A 23,566-nucleotide genomic window follows, 5' to 3' on the forward strand; every position below is an offset into this window, starting at 1 on the left:
TCGCTAATACGCACACAATCGACTGCGATCGGGGGGACGTGCCAGTGCATTTGAACGCCGTTCCATGGACATTCATAAATTCTCCACTGCGATGCCCTATGCAGCCTGAGGCCTGATAGCGTGCAATGAAGTTAGCAATTGTTGAGTAAGTTCTGTACTTGTCCAAGTGTGCATGTGGCTGTGATGCTACTCGATTGTACCAATGTTTTCGCAGTCTTGCTAAACATTATGGATGTGTGTAAGGTAAAGCGGGCGTCCTTATGTAGTGCTGCAGCAGCATTGCGATCGCAATGAATTTGCATACTATCGCAGTTGAACTGCGTACATAATCACTATTGCATTCCGTAATGAATAAGGCAGTGTCCATATTGTGAAATTCCTACCCCTACTGGTATTACAGGGGACAGCCATTGTAGGGATCTCAGACTCTGCTTCTGCTTCTTTGCTCTTGAAAGATCAAAATGGTTGTCTGGCAGTAAAAGGAAAATTGTTTGGTTTTCCAGTTTTAGTACATATTGCATTTTCTAAATTCCTTACATGAGGAGAAATGTTTAATATCTTTCTGCCCCTCGGGCAATAGAATTGCAATTTCTATATCTTTGAATCTAATAAGACCTTTCATATGGTAGATTAGTATGTACTAAAATGAAAAGGGGAAGAAAAAAAAAAAATCAGGCATACTGTATAACACTAAACTAGCAGAGGTAGATAAACAAAAATATAAATACACTAATGGGTTTAATTAAAATAGTAATTTAATAGAACATTTGACTAGATGTGCTGCAACAAAACATTTTCCTTCAAAACTGTTTTATACAGTTCAAAATACTAAAGATTTATGACCAGAAAGGGCTATAATATGGTAAGAGATGTAACGGAGAGCATTTAAAAAGACACTGCCGTTAACAGTTTTGCCAAAAGTTTTTTTTTATTATTATTTATTTAAACAGTAACATGGTCCCATAAAACTGACTTATGCACACTTCCTAAAAGTGAAAAAAAAAAAAAAAAAAGTAAGTATATACTTAATACAAACAAAAAAAAATAAATAAAAAGTCTGACCGTGTTCTAAAGAAACATGGACAATAATAGTTTAAAAGAGGACATGTGACCAGTGAGAACTTTTTTTAAACTCCTTCTAAAAGGATTATGCTTTGTATTTAAACATTAAATTTGGGCTCTTATTTGACTGTGATATACCATTCATAAACCTCAAGTTGTCACTCCAATATTTTTAGGGTATGCATTTAAGTCAAATAAAAACCTAGAATGAAGTAACATGTAGAAATATATATTATAACCATTTTAGAGGTACGAGTCCCCTTATAAACCCAGTTTACCCGGTTTTCTTTAAACGTTTGATGTAAAAAAATACAGAATTTAAATGTAGTATTGAGCAAAATGATCCTGCAGCAATAGTTATTATGATTAACAGACATGGAAGATCATTTATTAAGCATATAGAGTTGGAGAGTTGGTACAATTTGCACCTTTATATTGGGATTTGGTTAAGAGAGGTACTGGAAGAAGCCTGGCCAACCTGTGGCTTCCAAGCTGTTGTGAAACTACAAGCTCCAGCATGCTCTGACACAGTTTTAGCATTCCCTAATAGCAGAACTGTGGCAGGGCATGCTGGGACTTGTACTTTCACAACAGCTGGAGAGCCACAGGTTGGCCAGGCCTGCACTAGAATGTCAATAGAACTTCAACTTTCAGACTTGCACCTGCACTAGATAAGAAATATTTGCAATGGCAACCTCTTAATTGCAGATTGAGACTATATAATAATGTTTTTGCATCAAGTACATATATGTAGTGCTTTTGTTTTTTTACAAACATTTTTAGCTTGCTGCATTTTAGTCTGTGCTACAGATATGAAGGATCTATACAGCATTTTAGAGGAATCAACCACATTGCCTCTGCATGTATGAAAGTCAGGGATACATCATTTCTTGTAAATTGAAACAAAAAATTGCTCCAGTTTAAAATAAATATTTATATATAAAATGCAAGATACTTTCCTTGAAAACGCAGTTTGATTTAGTTTAGTAATTTGCCTTTAAATAACTGTTGCAGAGCAGGGCATTGGCGGGGTTGTATGAACTACAGAAATATAAGAGCTGTAGATCTATGAAAAATGTATAACTTTATATACACATGAAATAAAAGTAATCCCATTGCTGCAAATAAATTATGCTTTTGATGATCTGCACATTATTCCGTTTACAGAATTTTGTAATACATATAACCTTTTGGTCTACATGCTAAATTGTGAAGAAACAAAAGTGGTTTCAGGAGTATTAATTTTGCCACATAAAAACAGTTTTAAGGAGGAAATTCAATTACAGCTGGTAAATTAAAAGGAGGTAGCCTCGGGCTCTAACGCCCGGGGCTATTTAATAAGCCTCCCGCATTCGCCCTATGGCCTTGTTAACGTACGTTAAACATGTGCGTTAACATGGGTTATCGGGCTTTACCGCACAGGATCCGAGGTAAGTTCACAAACCTGTGTGGTCACTGGCAGTTATCACCCGATAATGGCACAGGTAACGGGGATTTCTTTTTGGGTCTCAGGAGACCCAAAATGAAATCCCCAATATGCGGGGCTAATACAGGCTGGCAAACAATTAGCACCTGTTCAGTTTACGGGGCTAATGGAATCTTGTCCATAGTAGCTTTGCACTATCAAAAGTAGACACACTGAATATATATTATAAAGGAAAAATTAAATAAAAAAAAAAGGAAAAGGATGCGCCTTCATGAAAAATAGCTGGTCTGATGATTGCACAAACCAAACATTAAAGCTGCGCGCACACACAACGATTTTGTTGCTAACGATTTTATGAACGATTTTCTGTCAGATTTTTTTAAAGTGTAATGAACGATATTTTTGAACTACAAACGATTTTTGCATATTCCCGTAATGAAAATCCTTCAGTTGGTCAGTCTGACTGAACTACAAACTACAAACGTGAACACGCATGAACGACAACTGTTCATCGGTTTAACTCAAAAAGTGAACAATTTTCTCAACGATTGAACGATATCGTTATCGATAATCGTTCAAAAAAATCGTGTGTGTAAGCACCTTTAGAGGGTTTTTAATGCAGTGCAATGGCCCAATGCGCACATTACTCCTTAATATAGTAGCCAAACAGTGTTCATTTCCCGGGCCACCATTGTGCTAAATTGATTTCCTCCCAATAACAATGTAATGCAAGAATAATCTAGTAATTGACCACAAGTGTGGCCAATGTCAATGACCATTCATTATTTTATGTGAAGTGTTAAAGTAGTTGTCTTTCAGTTTCTTGTATTCAGGCAGATCCAACTGTTTCTTTGCTTCCTCTATATCATTATGAATTGCAGAAATAAGAGCATCTGTAGGAAAGAAGAAAGAAAAAAAAAAAGTTTCAGATCGTTCAATGGAAATATTTTTAAATGGTTAGTTTTTACATGGGCTACAGTCAAGGGCAAAATTAGCTACTTTTAGGGGATCACATTACCTAAGCAGTGGAACACCACAGGAATTCACAATAGAGGCATGAAGAATTTGGAGAGCCAAAACAGTCCATCTACAGCCAGTAGATAAGCCAATTTAGAAGAGGGCACTATCAAGTGACAGACTACCAAAACAGATGTGTCCTGCTACATCTTTGCTCCATACGCCATGTAGCGCACCATGCTAGTCGCGCCATGCTGTGGAGATGTATCTCGCAGCATGCTGCAGTAAGGTGTAACGTACTGAGGCACTGGAAAACCCAGCGTGTGTAATACAACTTTCTGTCCACCAGATGTCGCTTTTCCTAAACTGCACAGCGCATGCATGAAATAGCCAACAGAACTTTTGTAGCATCGGCTGCTGATTGGCTGACTGAACCTTTCATTACACTATCCACTAGTACTGGACTGTGTTTTGTCATGAATGAACATTGATTTAGTTTTTTCTTCTATTTTGAATCTTCACTACAGGATTAAAAAGAAATCGCTTGGTGTGTGAGTTCTGTCATTTATAAAAATACATACAGGTATGTGTGTTGGCCAGAAAACGCACACCCAGCATTGCATAAAGACCGAGCAATTGAAGTTCAATACTCTTAAGGAACGCTCCTGAACTCCATACATAGCTCTCAACTTCCCACCATCTGGCATACTGAATTTTACGCTACACTGCTATTGAGATTATACAGTATTGTACACATTCCCTGCTGCAAAGTCGCACATGTCACATCACATACACAACAGGTGTGGCTCTCGATATGGCTAGTGAATCCTGTAGTGAAGATTTATAAATAAGAAAATATCGATGTCCAAAATGCCATAGTCCTCTTCCGGGTCTCGAGCAAGGAACTCATCTTAACCACTCACCCACACATGCCAGCCATATCAAGACCCGCACCTGTCGTGTATGTGATGTGACGTGTACGACTTTACAGCAGGGGATGTGTACAATGTCAATAGCATGTGGCGGCATTGAATAGAAGTGAACGATGGTGGTGAGCCATACAGTGAGCTCAGTGGGGTTGAATAGCAATGAGTGATGGTGGGGGGAGGAGGTGAAGGTACTTGGGTGGCCAAGCACGAGAGGAAGGGACAAGGGAAGAGCAGAGTACTGTGTTTTAAAACTATTGAACCTGACATGATCTCTCTTGATGAGAAACTTCCCGAGCATAATACGAACGGCCCTGTAATGTGTACAATACAATGTTTACGGTATAGCGAAAATGCCAGGTGGTGGGAAGTTGAGAGCAATGTATTGAATTCAGGAGCATTCCTTAAGAATATTGAACTCCAATTGCTCTATCTTTATTTAATGCTGGGTGTGAGTCTTCTGGCCAACACAGATAGCTCTATGTATTTTTTTAAATTGACAGAGCTCACACACCAAGTGATTTATTTTTAATCCTGTAGTGAAAATTTATAAAAAAGAAATAAAGAAAAAAATTGATGTCCAAAATGCCATACTCCCCTGCCGGGCCTCGAACCCGGGACGCCCACTCTGCAGGGCGCTCATCTAAACCACTCGCCAGCTATGTCGGGACCCGCACCAGTCGTGTATGTGATGCGACGTGTGCAACTTCACAGCAGGGAATGTGTACAATACTGTAGAATGTCAATAGCGGTTTATAGTCTAATGAAGCTGGATGTCAGAATATGGAGATGAAGGGATGAGGAAAGTGCGGAGCAATGCATAAAGATGAGCAGAGTACTTACAAAGTATTGAACCTCAAATGTTCTGTCTTTATGGCCAGGCATCTTTACACCATGTAGTGACAGTATACAGTACGGATGCTCTCTCTATATCCATCTATCTATATCTCATATATTTATATAGCGGTTTACTGTAGTCTTGACACAAAGTGATCATTTAAAGCACAAGGAGTGACTGTTTACACTGCCTGAATGTGATTGGCCAGCCTCAACGGATTACTGTGAACTGCTATAGTATTGTATTTATTACTGTAGTTTTCATCCGTGGAGCATTCACTACCCAGCGGTAAAACTGTGTATTGCATGTACAGAATGCCATGTCACAACATAACACGCAGTATCTGCCATAATGTGTATTGACATGTCGCGAATAGGGCGGCCAGAATACTGTGCAATGAGCAAAGATGTAGCAGGACACATCTGTAAATACACCGTGTAAGCGTTTTTTTTCTCTTTTGAGCGAGATTAGGGACCAGGAGTCACCAACTCGTCCTGGACTCGCTGAATTGTGTAGCCAGCCCTGCGTGATTGAACAAAATAATCAGTGACTCTGGTAGTACTATAAGTGCGGCATAGAGACACTTGGGGGACATACGGCATACAGACACCCTGTTTTCCTAAACACTTACCTAAAGAGTTAAAGCTTTCCTCGGGTCTGATGTAGCCCACAATAACTATACTAAGTATTTCTCCATAGAAGTCTTCTTCAAATTGATGAATAATATGGGTTTCCTAAAAATCACACAGAAAACAAGAGTTGGGAGAGACCTACAGTATGAGAGAGACATTAAACACACACAAAAAAAATGTATTCCAATCTTCTAGACTAGGATCATCTATCATTCGGGTTGCTTTTAAACCACAAGTGTAGGATAGACACGCTTGTGTTAAAAATTATTGACGCGTTTCGTCAACGAATGACTTTCACCTTGAAAAAGTCATTCATTCACGAAACGCGTTGGTGTTAGAAGGATCCCGTACTGACGGCATATCCAGACAGCGGGAGCGCAAAAAGCAGCAGAAACCCCCGTCTCCGGCTCGCGATTCAGAGCCAGGAAGAAAAAAGGACGGCCGGGAGAAACACAAGCAGGAAGACAAAGTGCACTGCACACAGAAGACTGAACCCGCTCCGACAGTTGCCAGCAGATCCCAGCCCGCGCTGCCGGTAGGGAAAGAGGGTGAGTAACCGCTGCTCCGCTTCCAGATACGGGATCCCCACAACTGACTTAATTCCAACACAACATTTTTTCAGTGAAAGAGCTAGAAACATCCCTGTGTTTTCATGTATCACATTCTAACCCTCCATTAATTCTGTAATTCCTGGTCTTATCTGCGTGTAATTCTGTGTTCTCATTTTTATTATTTTTGTTTTCTTTTTCATCATTTTTAAACACAAGCGCGTCTACCGTCCCCCTTTTCCAAAAGTCCAGAGTGGTAATCAGGTTCCTGATTACACTCAAATAGACAGCTGCTGACCCACTAATTAAGAGCGCATGATAAACATTTAACAATTAAACCACAAGTGTAAGCACACCTTGCCAAACAGCATGTAGTATGAGTTGTAAGCCACAGCTGTTCTAGCTTTGTATAGGTTAATAATGAATGATGGTGAATACTATTAAATATAAATAGATTAGAAGTCACTGCATTCAATGACCATATAGGAACATATAACTTGTTCTTGAAAATTATTTTTAAAAATATTTTTATATTTCACTGTAATATGCCAGTTGTTTATTTTCATTATGCACTTAAAATAAGGTTTGCTTCACTTGCTTAGAAGAAAAAATTGCAATATATTTTGTTGCCTAGATTTGCCTAGCATCAATTCATTGAGCTTTCAGTCACTCTCAGCTAGGAAATGCCCCTTAGCTCCACTACACAATTACAGGCAAATGGGCTGATTCAGAGGTGGGAGCAAACTAAAAAAAAAAAAAAAGTAACTTTGCACCCGTTGCATTGCAACATGGGATTCAGCAAGGATAGCAACTGCTTATATGCAGGCAATTCGGCCGATTCTTGCGTATTGCGCATGCTGCCCACTGCAATCGGGACTGCAGAGACCATGCAGACCCATCACAGTGTGATTGACAGGAAGTGACGTTTGGGGGTGGTGACGGGGAGGTGGTCCACGAAAATGCACACGTGCCAATGCGTTTGAACGCGGTTGCATGGATGTGCATAAATTATCCACTGCGATGCCTTACGCTGCCTGAGTACTCATAGCATGCAAGGAAGTTAGCAAACCCTAAATGAAGGTCAGAGCTTGTGCAAGTGTGTGCGAGACTGTAATAGTACTCGATGGTTTAGCAGTCTTGCTAAGGATTACGGATGTGTGTAAGGTAAAGTGGGCGTCCTTATGTTGTGCTGCAGCAACATAGCAATGGCAATGGATTAGCATACTATCGCAGTGGAACTGCGTGCATAATCGTTATTGCGTTCGCAGTATCAATCCGTAATGATTCAGGCCTATGTTTTGTTCATGTGCAAACACATTTGTATTTGAAAGATGAGTAAATACTGGCTGCTGTTGCATGAAGACAACAAAATGCTGGACAGCTTTATTCTTACACTACAATTTACATGTGGGCTAAGACATGCCCATGGCGTCACTACGGGTGGTGACACCCGGAGCGGCACAGTGCGAATCCATGCACGCTCATACATCACCGCTGCTGCAGAGCTGCCAAGTGACACCATCTGAGGGGGCGACACCAAAATAGCAGAGCTGCTGTTACAAAATTAGGATTGCACCTTGGTTTTATTCTGGCTAAATGCAGTGTGGATGCTTAGAGAGAGCACCTTAAGCAGCGTATACACGTTTTCAGGAGCATTGAAAATACTATAACCACACTGGTGAGTAACTGACCTAAAAGAGCATGGGATTTTCTATTCATTTGCAGAGTTGTCACTTTATTTGTACATGTTCCATATAGTTGCACCCTTTGCCCCTAAAACAGTATATATTATTCATGGAATGGTGTTCAGTGACAAAATTGGTACATGGTGATGTCAACTCCAATGTGCATTATAGCGATTGCCAAATTAGCATGAGGCCTGATCGCTATTGTAAGTAGATCATTCCATCCCATGCTCAAAAGGACGGAGATAGTGACTAGGAGGACATGGAATTAAGCCGCAATGAAGGGAAGTGGGATTTAAAAGTTATTCTCCTAGATGCAAGGTACCCAAGAGGTGAGTCTCCAGTGTCCCCTAGTGGATGAAGGAGAAATGTATGATAAATTATATAGTGTTCCCTCTAGGGCTGGAGTGGGTAAGGGCACATGTCAGTAAAATGGGCACTATTGTGCGTGTGCTTACGAAAAAGGGGGTGTTGTCAAAGTGTGTGACCTTAAGAAGCTCCCCCTTTAGACATTGTAAGGGGCAGACCCAAAGTTTCCCTGCAGCGTGAACAGATGGTGTATGGATGTTCACAGCATCTATTTACCCCACGTGATTGTTTCACCGAGACTCCCCCGGGCAGGGCGCAGCACCCCACTAAGGGCCGTATTCAATTTGAGGCGAAAAGTTAGTTTCCGCGTGTTTTTGGCAGAAACTTTTCGAAGATGACGTCATTTTCGCCTGTTTGACTTTTACCCCGTATTCAATTTGGAAGACTTTCCGCCTAGGCGGAAAGTCAATACAATGTAATAGGCGGAAAAGTTTCGCCTATGAATGGGAGGCGGAAAAAAGTGCAGAATTGGGGTTTTGGGGTGCAACGTTGCGGGAACCCCCGTGCAGCCTTCAGACAGTCCCCCAAAGGTAATCTGTGTCAACAAAATAAAAATAAAAAAAACACTTAAGGACACCCCAAAAAATGACTTTGAAAAAGGGGGCAAAAAAATAAATAAATGGGGTACAAACTTAAAAACAAGCGAACTTGACTCTGGGGGGGGGGTCCCCCAAGTATTTTTTTGATTGCAGGTGCTTGCAGCAGGTAGATTTTTCATGATTTTTTTCAACTTCACTTAGCAACTTTTCAATATGCTCACCACCATTTTCAAGTACACCAAATTTGCTGGGATAACTTATTTTCTGGAAAAAAAACTCCAAAATACTATTCTGCACCATGTATAGAGAAACGCTATTTAGCAACTACTGAGCCCGTTTAAAAACACCAAATACCTTCAGCAAGCCAAATCGGGGGGTACCATAGGGAACCCCCATACCAGAGCATCATTTGGGGGGTGTCAGGCCGATTTCCCCCAAACTGACAGTACTTTCCGCTTGTTTTAGTTTCACCAGGTCCCGTTTTCGTGTACTTCCATATTGAATACGGGGTAAAACTGGGACGGCCGCAATACTTTTTCGCCTACAAAACAGGCGAAGTAGGCGGAAAGTCCGGGCCGCGATAAAGTATTGCGGCTCGGCTCTTATTGAATACAGCTCTAAAACAGCCTAGCGGGAACACTAAGTTATCTGCTCAGTCATGCCTTGACACCATTGTACGCTCTTATAAACTCCTCTCTCCACTTGTTGTACATTACATAACCTGATATAACAAATAGAAAAAGTTAATAATAATGTTTTACCACAGATTTTTTAGTGTTCTTGTAGAAAGGATTCCAGCCAATACTCATAACCATTTTAAAAACTTCTCCATCGCCAACACAGCCCCAACCATAGTAGATACCAGTGGTTAAGTCAGTGGGAAGATTGTCCACAACATCTTCAGGAAAATTAGCTGCAGAAGACAGACAAGTATGTTACATGTATTATGGCTGGTACAGGTTACGTTTACTGTAATTAGTATTGTTACCATTCACTTTAGGTTTATAAAATGTGTTGAGGAGCCCCAGAAGAGATATTCTGAGTGCTTAATGCATCATACTGTATATTGGCATTTCTAAAGTCAGATAATGAAACAAAATAAACTCTTATGGTGCATACACACGATCAGATTTTTCCTTCAGATATGAACGATAACGATTTAAAAATCGTTCAGTCGTTCATATCTGAAGGAAATCGTTCATATCTGACATGCCTGAACGATGGACGATCAACGATGCGCGTTCCCGTTTGTCAGATAACGATATCTGACATCTGACATCATTTTAATGCAGTCAAAAATCGTTCAATCGTTCAAAACTTTGGTAAAATCGTTCATCTGACAAATCTGACCGTGTGTACGCTCCATTACAGTATAAATAGCTCCACCACTGTCTAATCATCGTAAAAATAATGTTCAAAAAGAAATTCATTCATTTGACCCTGAAAGGAGAACCATCATTTCTTATTTTATTTTAAACTGCCAATTTCAAGAAATGTGTTAGCCGGCTCTAACACTTGTTTAAAGAGAATATATAATTAGGAGCAAGGTTTTTGTCGCAAAAAATCATGCAGACCTCGCGCTCAATTGAGGAATACCGCAGGTATGTATGCTCCCAATACTCATGGTATTAAAATGTAAAAAAAAAAAAAAAATGCACACTGGGTTTTCAGCACTGAAAACCCAGCGGTCAAAAAAAAAGAGAAAGCCTACTTGCCAGTCCATTGGTCTCCATGACTTCCAGTCATCTCCCCTCCATCTTTGCACTTGAGGGGGCTGCTGGGAGATTTAGTTTAGCGCACACACACACACACACACACTAGTGCTGCAGGAGACCGGGTCCCGATGCTGGAGGGAGAAGACATCACTTCGGAAGGTGAGTACTTACTGACTAATTAAGCATTTGGAGGTTTCCAATTAGCCTAGTCATTAGGAGGGGTCCCAAAGCATTTTCAGACTATTTTCCTACTGGTCGTGCTCAAAAAAATTAAACTCTGCATCTAATTGAATAGCAAAAATCCCACACCTGAAGGAAAAACCCTGCAGGTGTAGGATTTTTGCTATTCTCGCATCTTATTGAATATGCCCTTAAATCCTGTATCACCTAACTTACTGTTAGCATGTGGCCAAAGGTCACTTTAGGACAGGGGTCTTCAACCCGTGGCCCGTGAAACTGTTCCACGTGGCCCGCCGATGGTTACTGTAGTGCGGCTCGCACTACACAGAAACAAACACCGCCGGGTAGTACACTCGTATTACCCGTAGGCAGTGTTTGTTTTGGCAGCCAATGAGAGTCAGACTGACTCATTGGCTGCTGCACCCACGGCAGGAGCTCTCATGAGCTCCACTTTACGGCTCCCACAGTGGAGTCAGTCATGACGTCTCTCCCATAGTGCAAAGCAGGCCGGGGGAACAGAGGAGTGGAGAGCGGCAGGCGCGGGGATTCAGGTAAGTGTTTTTGTTTTGGTGTTGTGTTTTTGTCCTATATAAAGGGGCACTGCATAGGGGTGGGGGCACTGAATAGGGGGGGACCTACTACTGGAGGCACTGCATAGGGGGGGGGGGGACCACTACTGGAGGCACTGCATAGGGGGGGGGCAGGTATGGTTCATAATTGTTTGAGGATGGGGGTAACTATCTGAGATAATTAATGGAGGAGGAAACACAGTTATGGGGCATAATTAGAATTGTGGGAGGAGGGGGCAGAGACTAAATACCGCGGTATAGCTTAGTGGCCCTCGGGCTTAGTTTTAATTTTTTAATGTAGCCCACACTGTACTGAAGACCCCTGCTTTAGGAGATCAAACACAACTGAAAGTTCTGATGGAAACATGAAAAACTTAGGTTCCTCTTATTCTGCAACAAATTCTATTTCAGTTATGCCATACAACTCAACATTGTTACAGTATCTCTGGTGTAAGAGTGTGGCCAGACCATATAAGGAGCATGTCAGGCCCTACCTTTGTAACATTGGGGACTATTTAGCGAGCCAGATTTCAATTAAATAATTCGGAAACAAATCTGGCTTACATGGCGTTATATGAGGAAGATTATTATTTCAGCCAAAAACTGCAGGGACAGATGTCTCTCTAGCAATCAGTCCCTGCAGCTGGCTCTTCTCCATCCTCCCCCACATCCCCACATGCTCCTCCATATCCCAGGAGGAGTTTCCATGGAGGAGTGTGCGGGGAAGGGAGCAATATGAATTCAAGGCAAACAAGTGCCGGGAAGGGCTATTTTTATATCTATACTAATATAATAAAAACATTGCATCTGTCTGTTCCAAGTTAGAGCAAACATTTCTGAACTGATTTTCATGAAAACTTCATCATTATGTAGTGTAGAAGTAACCTGCACTTTGTTTCATCTCGATCTGTCCCTTTCACTTGAATAGAATAGGCCACATAGCAGTGGTGGGTGGATACACTGCTGCCACCAATCCGTATAGGGCTGCTGGTCACGTGGGTCACTCCCGCGACAGGGCCCCTAAGCAAAGCAATACAACTAGAACACCTCAAATAACAAAAAGTTGTCAGAAGGGATTTCATTGTAGGCAAAGCGCAGGCCACAGCAAACATCTGATGAGGTCAATTAATGAAATGCGTAGGGGCGTGACCTTGTGACATTACCATAACTACCCCGGACTCTAACACTGCTCCTTCAGCAAGTGTGGCCCTGACACACCAAAGCTTTACAGAACAGTGAGCGATGTGGTGTGCGTTCAAGACTTAACCCTGTGACGGTGCTTTGAGAGCTGTTTGCAGGTGGAGTTATTAATCAAATCATGTGCTAATCAGCCCACGCTGTCTTATACTTGGTACGAGCATATCCTACTTTTTAGTGATTGTTTTGGATTTTGTTATATTAAAACATTTATGCACTTTGAAGCGCCCTTTTTGTGTTGTAGGTGATATGTTGATTTTGTACATCCTGACGACGGTGCTGTGGGCACTGAAACTTGATGTTTTATATGGATATGTGATTAAGATTATTTTCTACAAAATCCTCTGAGTGCCATAGAGATATAAGCACCCTGCCCTCCGGCAACCCGCTGAAGCAGCCAGCGGGTGCCGTCCTCACTCACGGGTCGCAGTGGCCGGCAGGTGGGGAACACTGTGGTGTAGCTGTCACCACCACTGAATGGATGCCATGCGCATGTGCCCAGCATCCATTCACACTTACAGCAGCACATGGGGGCAGTCCATAAGTGCCGGGCACACCGCCAAAAGTGATGAAAAGGGGACGCGTTTTAAAGACACGTCCCCTTTTCGGGAGCACACAGACGTGCCCTTTCTCTATGTCCATAAGTGCCGGGCACGCCCCCAAGAGTGCCGAAAAGGGGATGAGTCTTAAAGACACGCCCACTTTTCAGGCACACGCAGGTTTTTCCCATCTCTAGGTCTGGCGTCGAACCTAGAGTGAACACATACATTTAAAAAAAATAAAAAATATGTACGTATATAATCAGTGTTCTCCCCAGGCTGTTTTTAGCGGCACCACCCCGCAAGAAACCACCTACCACCCAGCACTTTGGAAGCCTGCAAGTGGGGACAGTATCTGGGAGCTGTATAAAAAGGACCAGATCCTACAGACTTTGCAGTTTTTTCATAACCAGATGACTGGGTCTCTCATAAGAGGAGAATTAATGTATAATATGTTATTTCAAATCATTATAAAAAGGTCAGGGTTTAAAACATTTTATTATTGCTAAGGCCCCCGCCCGGCTACTTCTTGATGCCACCCGGCTGGAAATGTTTTTATTCATTTAATATGCTTACATAATGTCAAAACAGAGAGTCGACGTTTCGATCCCACAAAAGGACATTTGTCAAAACAAAATCATATCCACACCAGCATCAGTCAGTCAGCTCCATGATAGGACTCTTGGATAGGAGTCTTGTGTAAATAGACGCCTCCTGCAAGCCTCTGTGATCCGCTGCTGCAACAGAGGACGCAGCAACGGATTATCTGGAAAAACATTGGTTATTTCAGTAACACTCAGATTGCGCAGGATGGCTGGTGTTTTCACTCTGCCGGGGCCAAGAAATCGGCGCTGGAAGACGCATTGGCATGCCTATAAAACTGGGGCAGCACACCCCGTAAGGTATAACTCTCACCGTTGCCACCACCATCCTGCCCCCAAATGGCAACAGCATGTCAATCATGATGCGGCATGGGGGGTTCTGCGAGCAATCTCGCAGAAGGAGATCTGCACATGTGCAGTACAGATCCTGCGCATGTGCAGACCTCTCACCATTGATGTTGTACGGACACCATCAGGTTTGCGTACAACACTGAATCAAGCCCTATACTGCTTTGCACATGTGCTGCCTGTCAGCTATGCATTTGCACCTTCAGCTGTGGCAGTAAAGAAGTATGCGCTCCCCATCAGACAGCAGGATACATCAGTACAGTGTTTTTGGGAAGAGATGCACCGGCTCTCCCATATTGATGGCTACAAAAATATATTTTCTATAACTGGCAATACAGACTGCTAATTAGTAAGGGCAATTTATAGCAAATATTGGTATATAGGCCCCTTTATGTTTACAGATGTGTCCTTTTACACTGTGGCACCAAATAGCCCTTCTCAGCGCCAGGTTCTGTGCGACTCGACCACGTTGAGCATCTTTCTTTCTCTCTCAAAACGTGCATCTTATTCACATAAGTAAAACAACTGGGAAGGACAAATCTACACTGCTAGATTACACTGATCAATTTGATGTGTGACATTTGTACATGTATGTGTGACAGAGGCTGAATCTGTGTAAAAAGGGCTCAGATATAAGCGGCTGCAGCTTTTCACGCCAAGTTCAGTTGTGCTTAATCTGCAACTTTGCACATGGGTAAAACCAATTCCTGTGTAGTCAGTGTCACAGCCCAGCATCTCTAGTACACTGAGCGGCCTTTCACTGCATCTGCAATGTGTATAAGATGCAACATTTAAAGACAAACAGTGCGCCACTCTTCCCAAATCGTCTCAGCCGAGCCGGGCTTCTCATGTCGTATGGCGCTAGGTGTATGAGCAGTGTTCTCCCCAGGCTGTTTTCTGCGGGCGCATCGCCCGGCAGAAACAGCCTACCTCCCGGCACTTTTCACCACCGACCTCCGCTGTGGAATGCTGGCCTCTGAAGTGATCGGAGGCTAAAGAAGCCTCCGATCGCTTCAGAGGCAAGCGTTCCCAGTGATGCACTGAGCGGGTGACGTCATGATGTCACCCGCGACATGAGGAGCCTACCCGCGCGCCTGCTGGATCTAGTTAGATCCACTCAGGGCGAGGCAACGGGAGTGGGAGCGCGAGCGGCCAGCAAGTAAAGGTATGTTCTGGGGCTGGGACCAGGGCCAGGACCAGTCTGGGGGCACTATTTAAGCCTGGGGGCACTGCATAAGGGACACTATTTAAACCTGGGGGCACTGCATAAGGGGCCAGCCTGGGGGCACTACTTCAGCCTGGGGGCACTGCATAATGGCAAAACTAAACTACAGGGGGCAATGCATAAAGGGGAAAACTACAGGGGGCACTGTACAAAGGGCACTTTTGACTGACAGCCAGTGGGGGAGCAGCCTGAAACCTGTCAGGCTGGATTGGTAAGGGAGATACCCCTTTTCCCGACACCCGGCTACTTTTTGATGCCACCTGGCTGGAAAAAATTTCTGGGGAGAACACATTTGTATGCTAAGGGGATTTTTAACTGCAAAAGGTTTTTTTCTAGAAGCAAACCAAAAACTAGTTTAAGCTAGTTTACCATCTGCCTGAAAACAGAAAGCAAAAGTTATACCAAATTTATACACTTTCTTTCTGATGCTCATATTATTGTGCTAATCAATCACCTATTGGAGTGGGATTAGTCAGGATGTAGCAGTGCAAATTCCATCTCTAAAGAAATATACCCTGGGCTATGTCCTGGTAGGGAGTTTTCTTATTTTGTACTGAATATAAAAGATTTTTTCACAACCAAAGCTTCCCTCTCTGGTCTTTTTCATGGGATAGACGTACTAAGTACTGTATTTCAAAACAGATTATAACCTCACTCAAAAGCAACGTAATTCTACTCTTTGCTTTAGGTCTGGATTCATCTTGAATACTTTGTGCAACTCTGTTATATATATATATATATATATATATATATATATATATTTAGTGAAAAAAAAAAAAAAAAGGGGTCCCCCAGCACACTGCAAATAGGCCAGCAAAATAGATTTATATCATACACGATTATAGTAAAGCAGAAATCTTGGTTCTGGTGATCCCTTCGCTACATGATAATAGCATCATTATTGGGTCATATATTTTAGTTATTTCTTATGCTACATAATTATAGCACATACATTTATATATTTCTGAGTGCTAACCTCACCTTGGGGCACCCCAGGATCCTCCAAAATGGCACTACAAGGATCAGCATACCCTTATGTAGCGTTAAGGACCACCAGAACAGAGACGCCTTGTTGCAGCTGGAGGCTTACCATATATTTGTGAATGTATGCAACTGATCTCCAATTACCATTAGCATGTAAATCACTTTTGCTGGCGGAATCGTTTTTTTTTTTCTTGTCTAGGCTAACCAATCCCTTTCATGCACCTGTGGTGGGCTAATAAATTGATATGAGCAACTTCCATTCTGTGTATCACTTTCTGAGAGGCATGTATAGAATCAGTGGCTGGAGGGTATGCTGATCCTGGTTGTGCCATTTTGGGGGACCATGGGATGCTTCCAGGGAAGTTAGCTCTCTATTTAGAAATACATAACTATATGACCTCATGTAGCATTAGGACCACCAGAACAAGGATGCCTTGTCGCTGCTGGTGGCTTACCATATTTTGCAAATGTATACAACCGAGATCTCCGCATTACTGTTATCATGTAGAATGTTTTTCTTGTCTAGACTAACCTCTCCCTTTCATGCACCTGTGATGGGCTTATAAGAGGTTTTTTTTCTAAGATACCCCATGGCAGCCATTACAATGGGATATCATCCCTACTCATATAGTTTAGACAGGACGTTTACCAGGGACCATCCACTTGCTGTAATATAGCCTCATTCCTCCCCTTCCCCTCCAAGAGAGTGTAGAAGGTGTAGGACAGTTGTTTTCTTTGCTCAGGGCTTACCTTCTTTTAACCCAGCTTATACAAGCTTTTCTGCAGCTGTAGCAGGGTGGCAGCCCAGGGGGGGGGGCTGGGAAGAGGACAACATCTGAGAGTGTGGCCTTTTATAGAATCCTGCCCAAGATATTCTGCTAGGACTGAACTGTAAGCCGTCACCCAGGACAATGGCCACAGTGTTGAGAGCGTGGCTTTCTTTTTAGATTCCTGCCCATGCTGCGGCCGGAGGAGCCTGAACATGCTGTACTATTGTCGTCGGACTGTTACTCACACTGCCAATGGCGAAGCGGTTTCCCGCTACTTCCGGGATGCGCATTAGCGAAGGTGTAATACCTCTTCTAAGCTGGTGCTGGACACTGCAGAGCGAACAAGTTTAAACGGAGTTGCAGCCCTTATCTACAGACGGAGCTACTTACAAAGTTGTGGTTACCTCTGCTAAAGAATGGATAAAGAACCTTCCCCCCATAAGTCTGTTAATGCCCAAATGAGGTATCCTTTTTTAATGGGCTCAGATTTATTGTTTGCCGTTTTTAAGATAGATAGGCATTATTACTAATTTCAGTGTGCCTACAGTAACTCCAGGACCTAGATAGAAAGGGGCTAAGAAGCATTTATCCTTAACATGTGCTGCATGTGAGAGTTTTTTCTGGGATTGCGTGGACACAGTTTCTGTTTCTAATCAGCGTCAGGAGTTAATGGAATGGATGACGTGCAGAGTGTTTAGAGCTCTAGATCTCAAACTAGCCTAAACTATGATGATGCAGATTCCTCAGATGAGCCTTTGGAATGCGACATTTCTAGTGAAGAATCTAGTGAAATAAGGGAAGAAGCTAGAATGTTTAATACTGAACTGGTTGAAAGCCAATTTCTCTCCCAGACAACGCAGTTTCATTCCATCAAACAGAGTGAACCCTCCTCATTACCATATTTAATCAGGAGCACCTTCTCTCCAATTGAATAAATTAGTTTGCATCAACCACACCCAAACACTTCAGTGTGTTTATTTGCATGACATAAAACACCAAACAGGTGCAGCACGGAGCACAAACCCCCTTTTGTATCTAAGTACCTATGCCAGATGGCATAATTTGGATAAAAGACAATGAAAAACTGTCTCGGATAGATTGTATGTATCCCATTAGGGATGAACAGTTCTTTAATTAATTAGTGTGTAGTGCCTAAGGTAAATGCAGCTGTGGCAGAACTGACTTCAGGAACAATACCCTGGGAAAAGGATGCATCATTTTGTGATTCTATGTACAGAAGAATGTAAAATTCTCTAGAAGATTGTATCTTTTAAAAATCTGGAGTGCTATAGCCTCAGTAGCTGGGACCCTTAGATTGTACAGTTCTAATATGCATACGGATCTGGAGGAAAAGATTTCTAAACATTATATAATGAGAAATTTGGAGATTATGCAAAGGCCATAAATTCCTATATGAAGCATCGTTGGATGTGGTATTGTTTTTCAGCAAGATTCCTAGCGTCGGGTGCAACAGCAAGGAGAGCTTTATGGCTATGAGCTTGGGCGGCAGACGCCCATTCCAAGAATAGGCTGGCAACACTAATATTTGAGGTTATGATCCGGAGATTATATGGTGGAAGATCAGTCAGGCTGCTGCAAGATAGAAGGAATCAATTTTCTTTACCTACATCTTCCTGACAATTCAGAGTGGCTAAAGTTATAGATCTGGCACATAGTCTGGCAGAAAATAGGTCTCTGAAAGAACAATGGGGTAGATGTACGAAGCCCAGAAGCGGTATCAGCGCACGTTATGTGCGCTGATAACGTGCGCTGATACCGCTTCTCCCCGATGTATGATCGGGGTCTGGGCAGTAAATGACAGGGGCGCTATGCGCCCCTGTCATTATCGGCGCTGCTATCTACAAGATAGCAGCGCCGATAGCCTGGGCTATGTACGAACGGTCAGATCGTCTGACCGTTCGGCCGGCTGTAGCTGTCGTTATCGACAGCTACAGCCTGGCGCTAGCCTATCCCCACAGCAGGGACAGCGCTGTCCCTGCTGCGGCGGCTACTGGCTCCATGCGGGGATCTCGCGATACTTGCGAGATCCCGCGCATGCTCAGTGGAGCCGGCCAGGACAGAGACACAGCGCATCAGCACTAGGCTGATGCGCTGCTGTCTCTAGCGGGTAGCGCCGGAGGGGGGAGTTAACGCTCCCCCTCTCCGGACGATGAGATATTTATACATCTCATCGGTAGTGCTTCCTGCTTCGCCTCGGTAAAGAGGCGAAGCGGGAAGCGTTATAGCGGCACGGTAAGTGCCGCTATAATACATCTACCCCAATGACTGCAAAAGTTCCACCTCAGTTGGGGTAAGAATTCTACACTTTGCCAAAAGGTGGAGGATTTCTGTTGAGGACAAATGGGTGATCAACCTGGTTGGCAACAGTTACTATAAACACCAATAAATCATTTTCCTCATCTATATCAACTTAAATCTGTCCTAAATGTTGCAGCAACAATCATTTGTAGCTACTTCACATCACTACTCAGCAAATCCCTAGTCATTTCATGACCTCCAGAATCCAATTCGATTTACTCACAAGCCCCTAAAAAGCCATCAACACCACAATTAAAAAAATAAAAAAACCCTCCCATGTCATGTCAGACTTACCAATGACTAGCACTACTATGATACACACTTCTCCAGTGCCACTACCCACCTAAAGAATTCCCTACTGTGACCGTAGAGACTCACGCCCAGCCTTCAAATGTTCACTGGAAACCCACCTCTTTATTAGAGCTACCATATTCACAACCTACATTACTCAATGATATATCTTCACAAATATCCCAAACTCAACCCTAATGCTGGGTACACACTACAGATATATCTGCAAATGATGGTCGTTCATACACACTGAACGGCCATCATCTCCTTCTGGCCGAAGGGCAGGTCGGGGGAGTGTCCCGCCCCCTTCCCCGCAGCCTCTGCTGCATGTGTACGGGTGGTCGGCAGTCCGCCCATACACCCTGGTCAGATTTATCTGGAGATGTATCTGCCATCAGCTCTGCAGCACAGCAGACGCTATACACACTGGCCGACGGACACCAGATATATTGGGCGATCAATTGATCGCCCAATATATCTGCCAGTGTGTGCATAGCTTAAGCGACACTAAAGCTGGCCATACACACTACAATTATCGGGGCGATCCGCCCAATATCCGTGGATTGCCCCGATAATTGTAGCGGCTGTGCGGGCAACCGAGTTACATATTGCTTGGTCGGGCATGCAGAATTGTCCAGCATGCCCGTCCTATGCGATATTTAACATGTAAACTGTCGGCCGCATCGGGTTTGTATGCCCAGCCGCAGCCGACAGACATTTCCTGTGTTCCTTCCAATGGACAGAACAGGGAAATGTCTCCGCCCCTGGGGGCGGAGCGCAGATGTCGGGGCTAATACACTGAGTAATCTCAGTGTATGCTGCGGACATCTGCGGCTGGCAGGCTGCCAGATAAAATGTCTGTCGGTCTGACAGGCATCTTATCTGCACGTGTATGCCCAGCTTAACTCATCTGGTCTCAGCTGTGCCCTTTTCACTTTAGATTGAACCATGAAAGAAATAAAAATCCTACATTATGCTTGTATGAAAGTCATTTGGGACCTATTTATCAAAATAATGTCATTAAAACATGCAGAAATGGCCATTAGCAAAATTTAGTAGCGCTATTTAACCGCAGCTTTCCGAAGCTATTTGCCAATGCTATCTGAAGATAGATACTGTTCACTATAGGAGAAGCCCAGCCTGAGCGCGATCTACCTCTTCTCAATCACACCTATGAGCCGGATACAGAGCTTAATGCAGTGTGCAGCTGCTGTGTGTAAATATGCTAATGCTGCAGGAGCCTTGTGTAAATAATTGCCTCCTGCAAGCCTCTGTGATCCGCTGCTGCGACAAAGAACACAACATCGGATTATCTGCAAAAACATCAGTTATTTTAGTAACCCTCAGGTTACGCAGGATGGCCGCTATTTTCACTATGCCGAGGCCAGGAAATCGGTGTTGGAAGATGCAGCAGCACGCCTATAAAACTGGGACGGGCACACCCTGTAAGGTATAGGATACGTCTTCATCGGTACACTGTTTTTGGAAGAGATGCATCGGCTCTCCCACATTGATGGTACAAAAATATATTTTCTACAACAGGCAATAGACACTGCTAATTAACAATGGCAATTTATAGCAAATATTGGTATATGGGCCCCTTTAGGTTTACAGATGTGTCCTTTTACACTGTGGCTTCAGTTGCACCAAATAGCCCTTCTCAGCGCCAGGTCCCTTGTTTCTCGACCACGTTCAGCATCTTTCGCTCTTAAAATGTGCATCTTATTCACATGAATAAAACAACTGGGAAGGACAAATCTACACTGATCAATTTGATGCGTGACATTTGTACGTGTGTGTTGTGTAACGGAGTCTGAATCAGTGTAAAAAGGGCTCAGATATGAGGAGCTGCAGCTTTTCCTGGGCATGCAAAAATTAGCCACTGATTGCATACGCAGCTTGAGTACTCGTTGCTGACGAGACTCGCAGCTTCTGTAGCTGGTCAGACCTGTTGAAAATGCTGTGTGATGGGCCGATGTGCGCCGATGGTACCAATGCTTACACAGAAGTTCAAGGTTGGACGGATGGGAGAAATGTCCTTATTTTTAGGTTTAGCCTAAAATAAGCAAAAAAAAAAAAAAAAACAACCTATGTTGACATGTTAAATGACAACATTCAGAACCCATCGACCTAAAGTCCATGTTAGCATTCTGACAGTAGTCATTCAGAACCTGTCGACAGTCTGGATGTCGACTTTTTATACCACACCCGCCAGAAAGACCAACATGACAGTAGCCAGGTACTTGCAGCTAGTTCAGTGTGTTAGATCATCCAACAGTGATCATGTTGACATTCATAGAGGGGAAATTCAATTAGCCACAGGATATACCCCACAGCTAATTGATTGCACTCTGCAAGGAATAGCTATTCAATTATTTAGCCTTTTCCCAGCATGGTAAACTCTGGGTTAACACTTGTTAAGCCATTGATTCCACTTAAAATGCTAAACCAATGGGTTGCACCAAGTGCTATAATGCAGAATCTGCATTTTAACAAATTTCCTGCCTCTGGTAATTAGCTTGTGAATTATACTCCATAGCTAATTGAATTTTCAACGTGAATTGAATGGCGCCGGAAGGATCTCCCGGAGCTATTTAATTCAGCGCACTATTATGTCAGAGAATGTCCATTCTCGCGCCTTAAACATTGTGTTTAGTCGCGAGAACCGGCATTCTCCGACATAAATGGCCGGCGCGATGCTGTTTCCACCACGCTAAGGGCAGAAAACTGCATTGTCAGCAGTTTTGTCGGATTTCTGCTCACACACCAGGACGGGCTTAACAGCGCGCTGAATTGAATAACACTAGGGGCTCCTTTCCGGCACTGTTTGATTCGCGTTGACCTGAGCCCAATGTCAACATGAGAATGTAGACAGACATGTTGACTTGCATCATGTCAACATTGATGAAATGTCACAATGTCAAGAGCCCATCTTTTAGTTATTACAAACCAAGCAGCAGAGTAATATACATTACGCAGAGCTGGCTACACTGGGGCTTGCTAGCCGTTGTAGAACTACGAGTCTAAGCATGCTCTCAAGCTAACTGAGGCCTTTCCATGGTTAGTGATGTACAGCGAGTAGGTGCTCTCACCTGTGGGGATCCCGAGCTCCTTGGACCCTCTTCCGAAACCCCGCACCACCTCTCCCCGGCAATAATAGGGCAGCGCGTTCATAACGCGGCTCCGTGCGACTTTCTTCTTCCCCGCGGCCAACGACTTCTCAGTGGCCGGGGACTCCCGCGGCAGTTCCACAGTGTGGCCCCCTAGAGCGCGGAGTGTATCCACAGAAGGCACAGGCAACACTAGGGAAGCCGCAGAACCACCACCTACTACTGCCGAGCCTGAGCCAAGCCGGCTACTACACGCAAGTGGCTGGGCCATCTCACCAGGAGGGGTAGTTACAGACACAAGACGGCGAGAAGTAGGCGGTAGAGGTGTGAGAAGATTCTAGATTCCCCCTCCGGCTCCTCGAGCAGTACTGTGATCTTGGGACTACACGTCAGTCCTATGGAGGCGGCGCTTCTCCTTAGCGCAGACCTTTAACCGACGCCGCTGCTCTGATCGCTGCTGTCTCCTTGCTTGGCTCGCTCACGTGATCAGCCCCTCCTGCCTGATCGCTGGGGCTCTGTGACGTCACGGGCCGGGTTCCAATAGAACGTTTGCGAAATAAGAAGTTTCCGGTCTCTTTTTAAAGGGACAGTGTAACAATTGTCTTAGTGAAAAAAAACAGGTTGAGAATAGGATTATATTAGTTATTACTGTATGTATATAGCGTGTGTTGGCCGCTGGTAAAAACAATATATTGAAAATCTGTAAACTTGGAAATGCGGTAGTACCTACCCTCC

General features: G+C 43.5%; 1 protein-coding gene across 1 annotated transcript; it reads right to left on the reverse strand.

Moving 5' to 3' along the window:
- Positions 1-737: 737 nt before the first annotated feature.
- On the reverse strand, positions 738-23,358 carry RFK (riboflavin kinase). Its single transcript, XM_088464047.1, has 4 exons — positions 22,814-23,358; positions 9,744-9,895; positions 5,841-5,943; positions 738-3,381 (listed from the first exon to the last, which is right to left on the reverse strand). The coding sequence occupies exons 1-4, from the start codon at positions 23,100-23,102 to the stop codon at positions 3,257-3,259; spliced, it is 669 nt and encodes a 222-aa protein (XP_088320173.1). The 5' UTR covers positions 23,103-23,358; the 3' UTR covers positions 738-3,256.
- Positions 23,359-23,566: the final 208 nt, after the last annotated feature.

Source organism: Taudactylus pleione, unplaced genomic scaffold, assembly GCF_031769625.1.
Source record: "Taudactylus pleione unplaced genomic scaffold, aTauple2 ptg001573l, whole genome shotgun sequence".
Taxonomy (NCBI): Eukaryota; Metazoa; Chordata; class Amphibia; order Anura; family Myobatrachidae; genus Taudactylus; species Taudactylus pleione.

Excerpts from the sequence above, each read along its gene's own strand:
- RFK (XM_088464047.1), bottom strand. The coding sequence starts at position 23,102 with ATGGCCCAGCCACTTGCGTGTAGTAGCCGGCTTGGCTCAGGCTCGGCA. Across the intron at positions 9,896-22,813 it reads GGAGCTCGGGATCCCCACAG|CTAATTTTCCTGAAGATGTT; the intron begins GTGAGAGCACCT and ends TGTCTTCTGCAG. Across the intron at positions 3,382-5,840 it reads GGAAAGCTTTAACTCTTTAG|ATGCTCTTATTTCTGCAATT; the intron begins GTAAGTGTTTAG and ends TCTTTCCTACAG.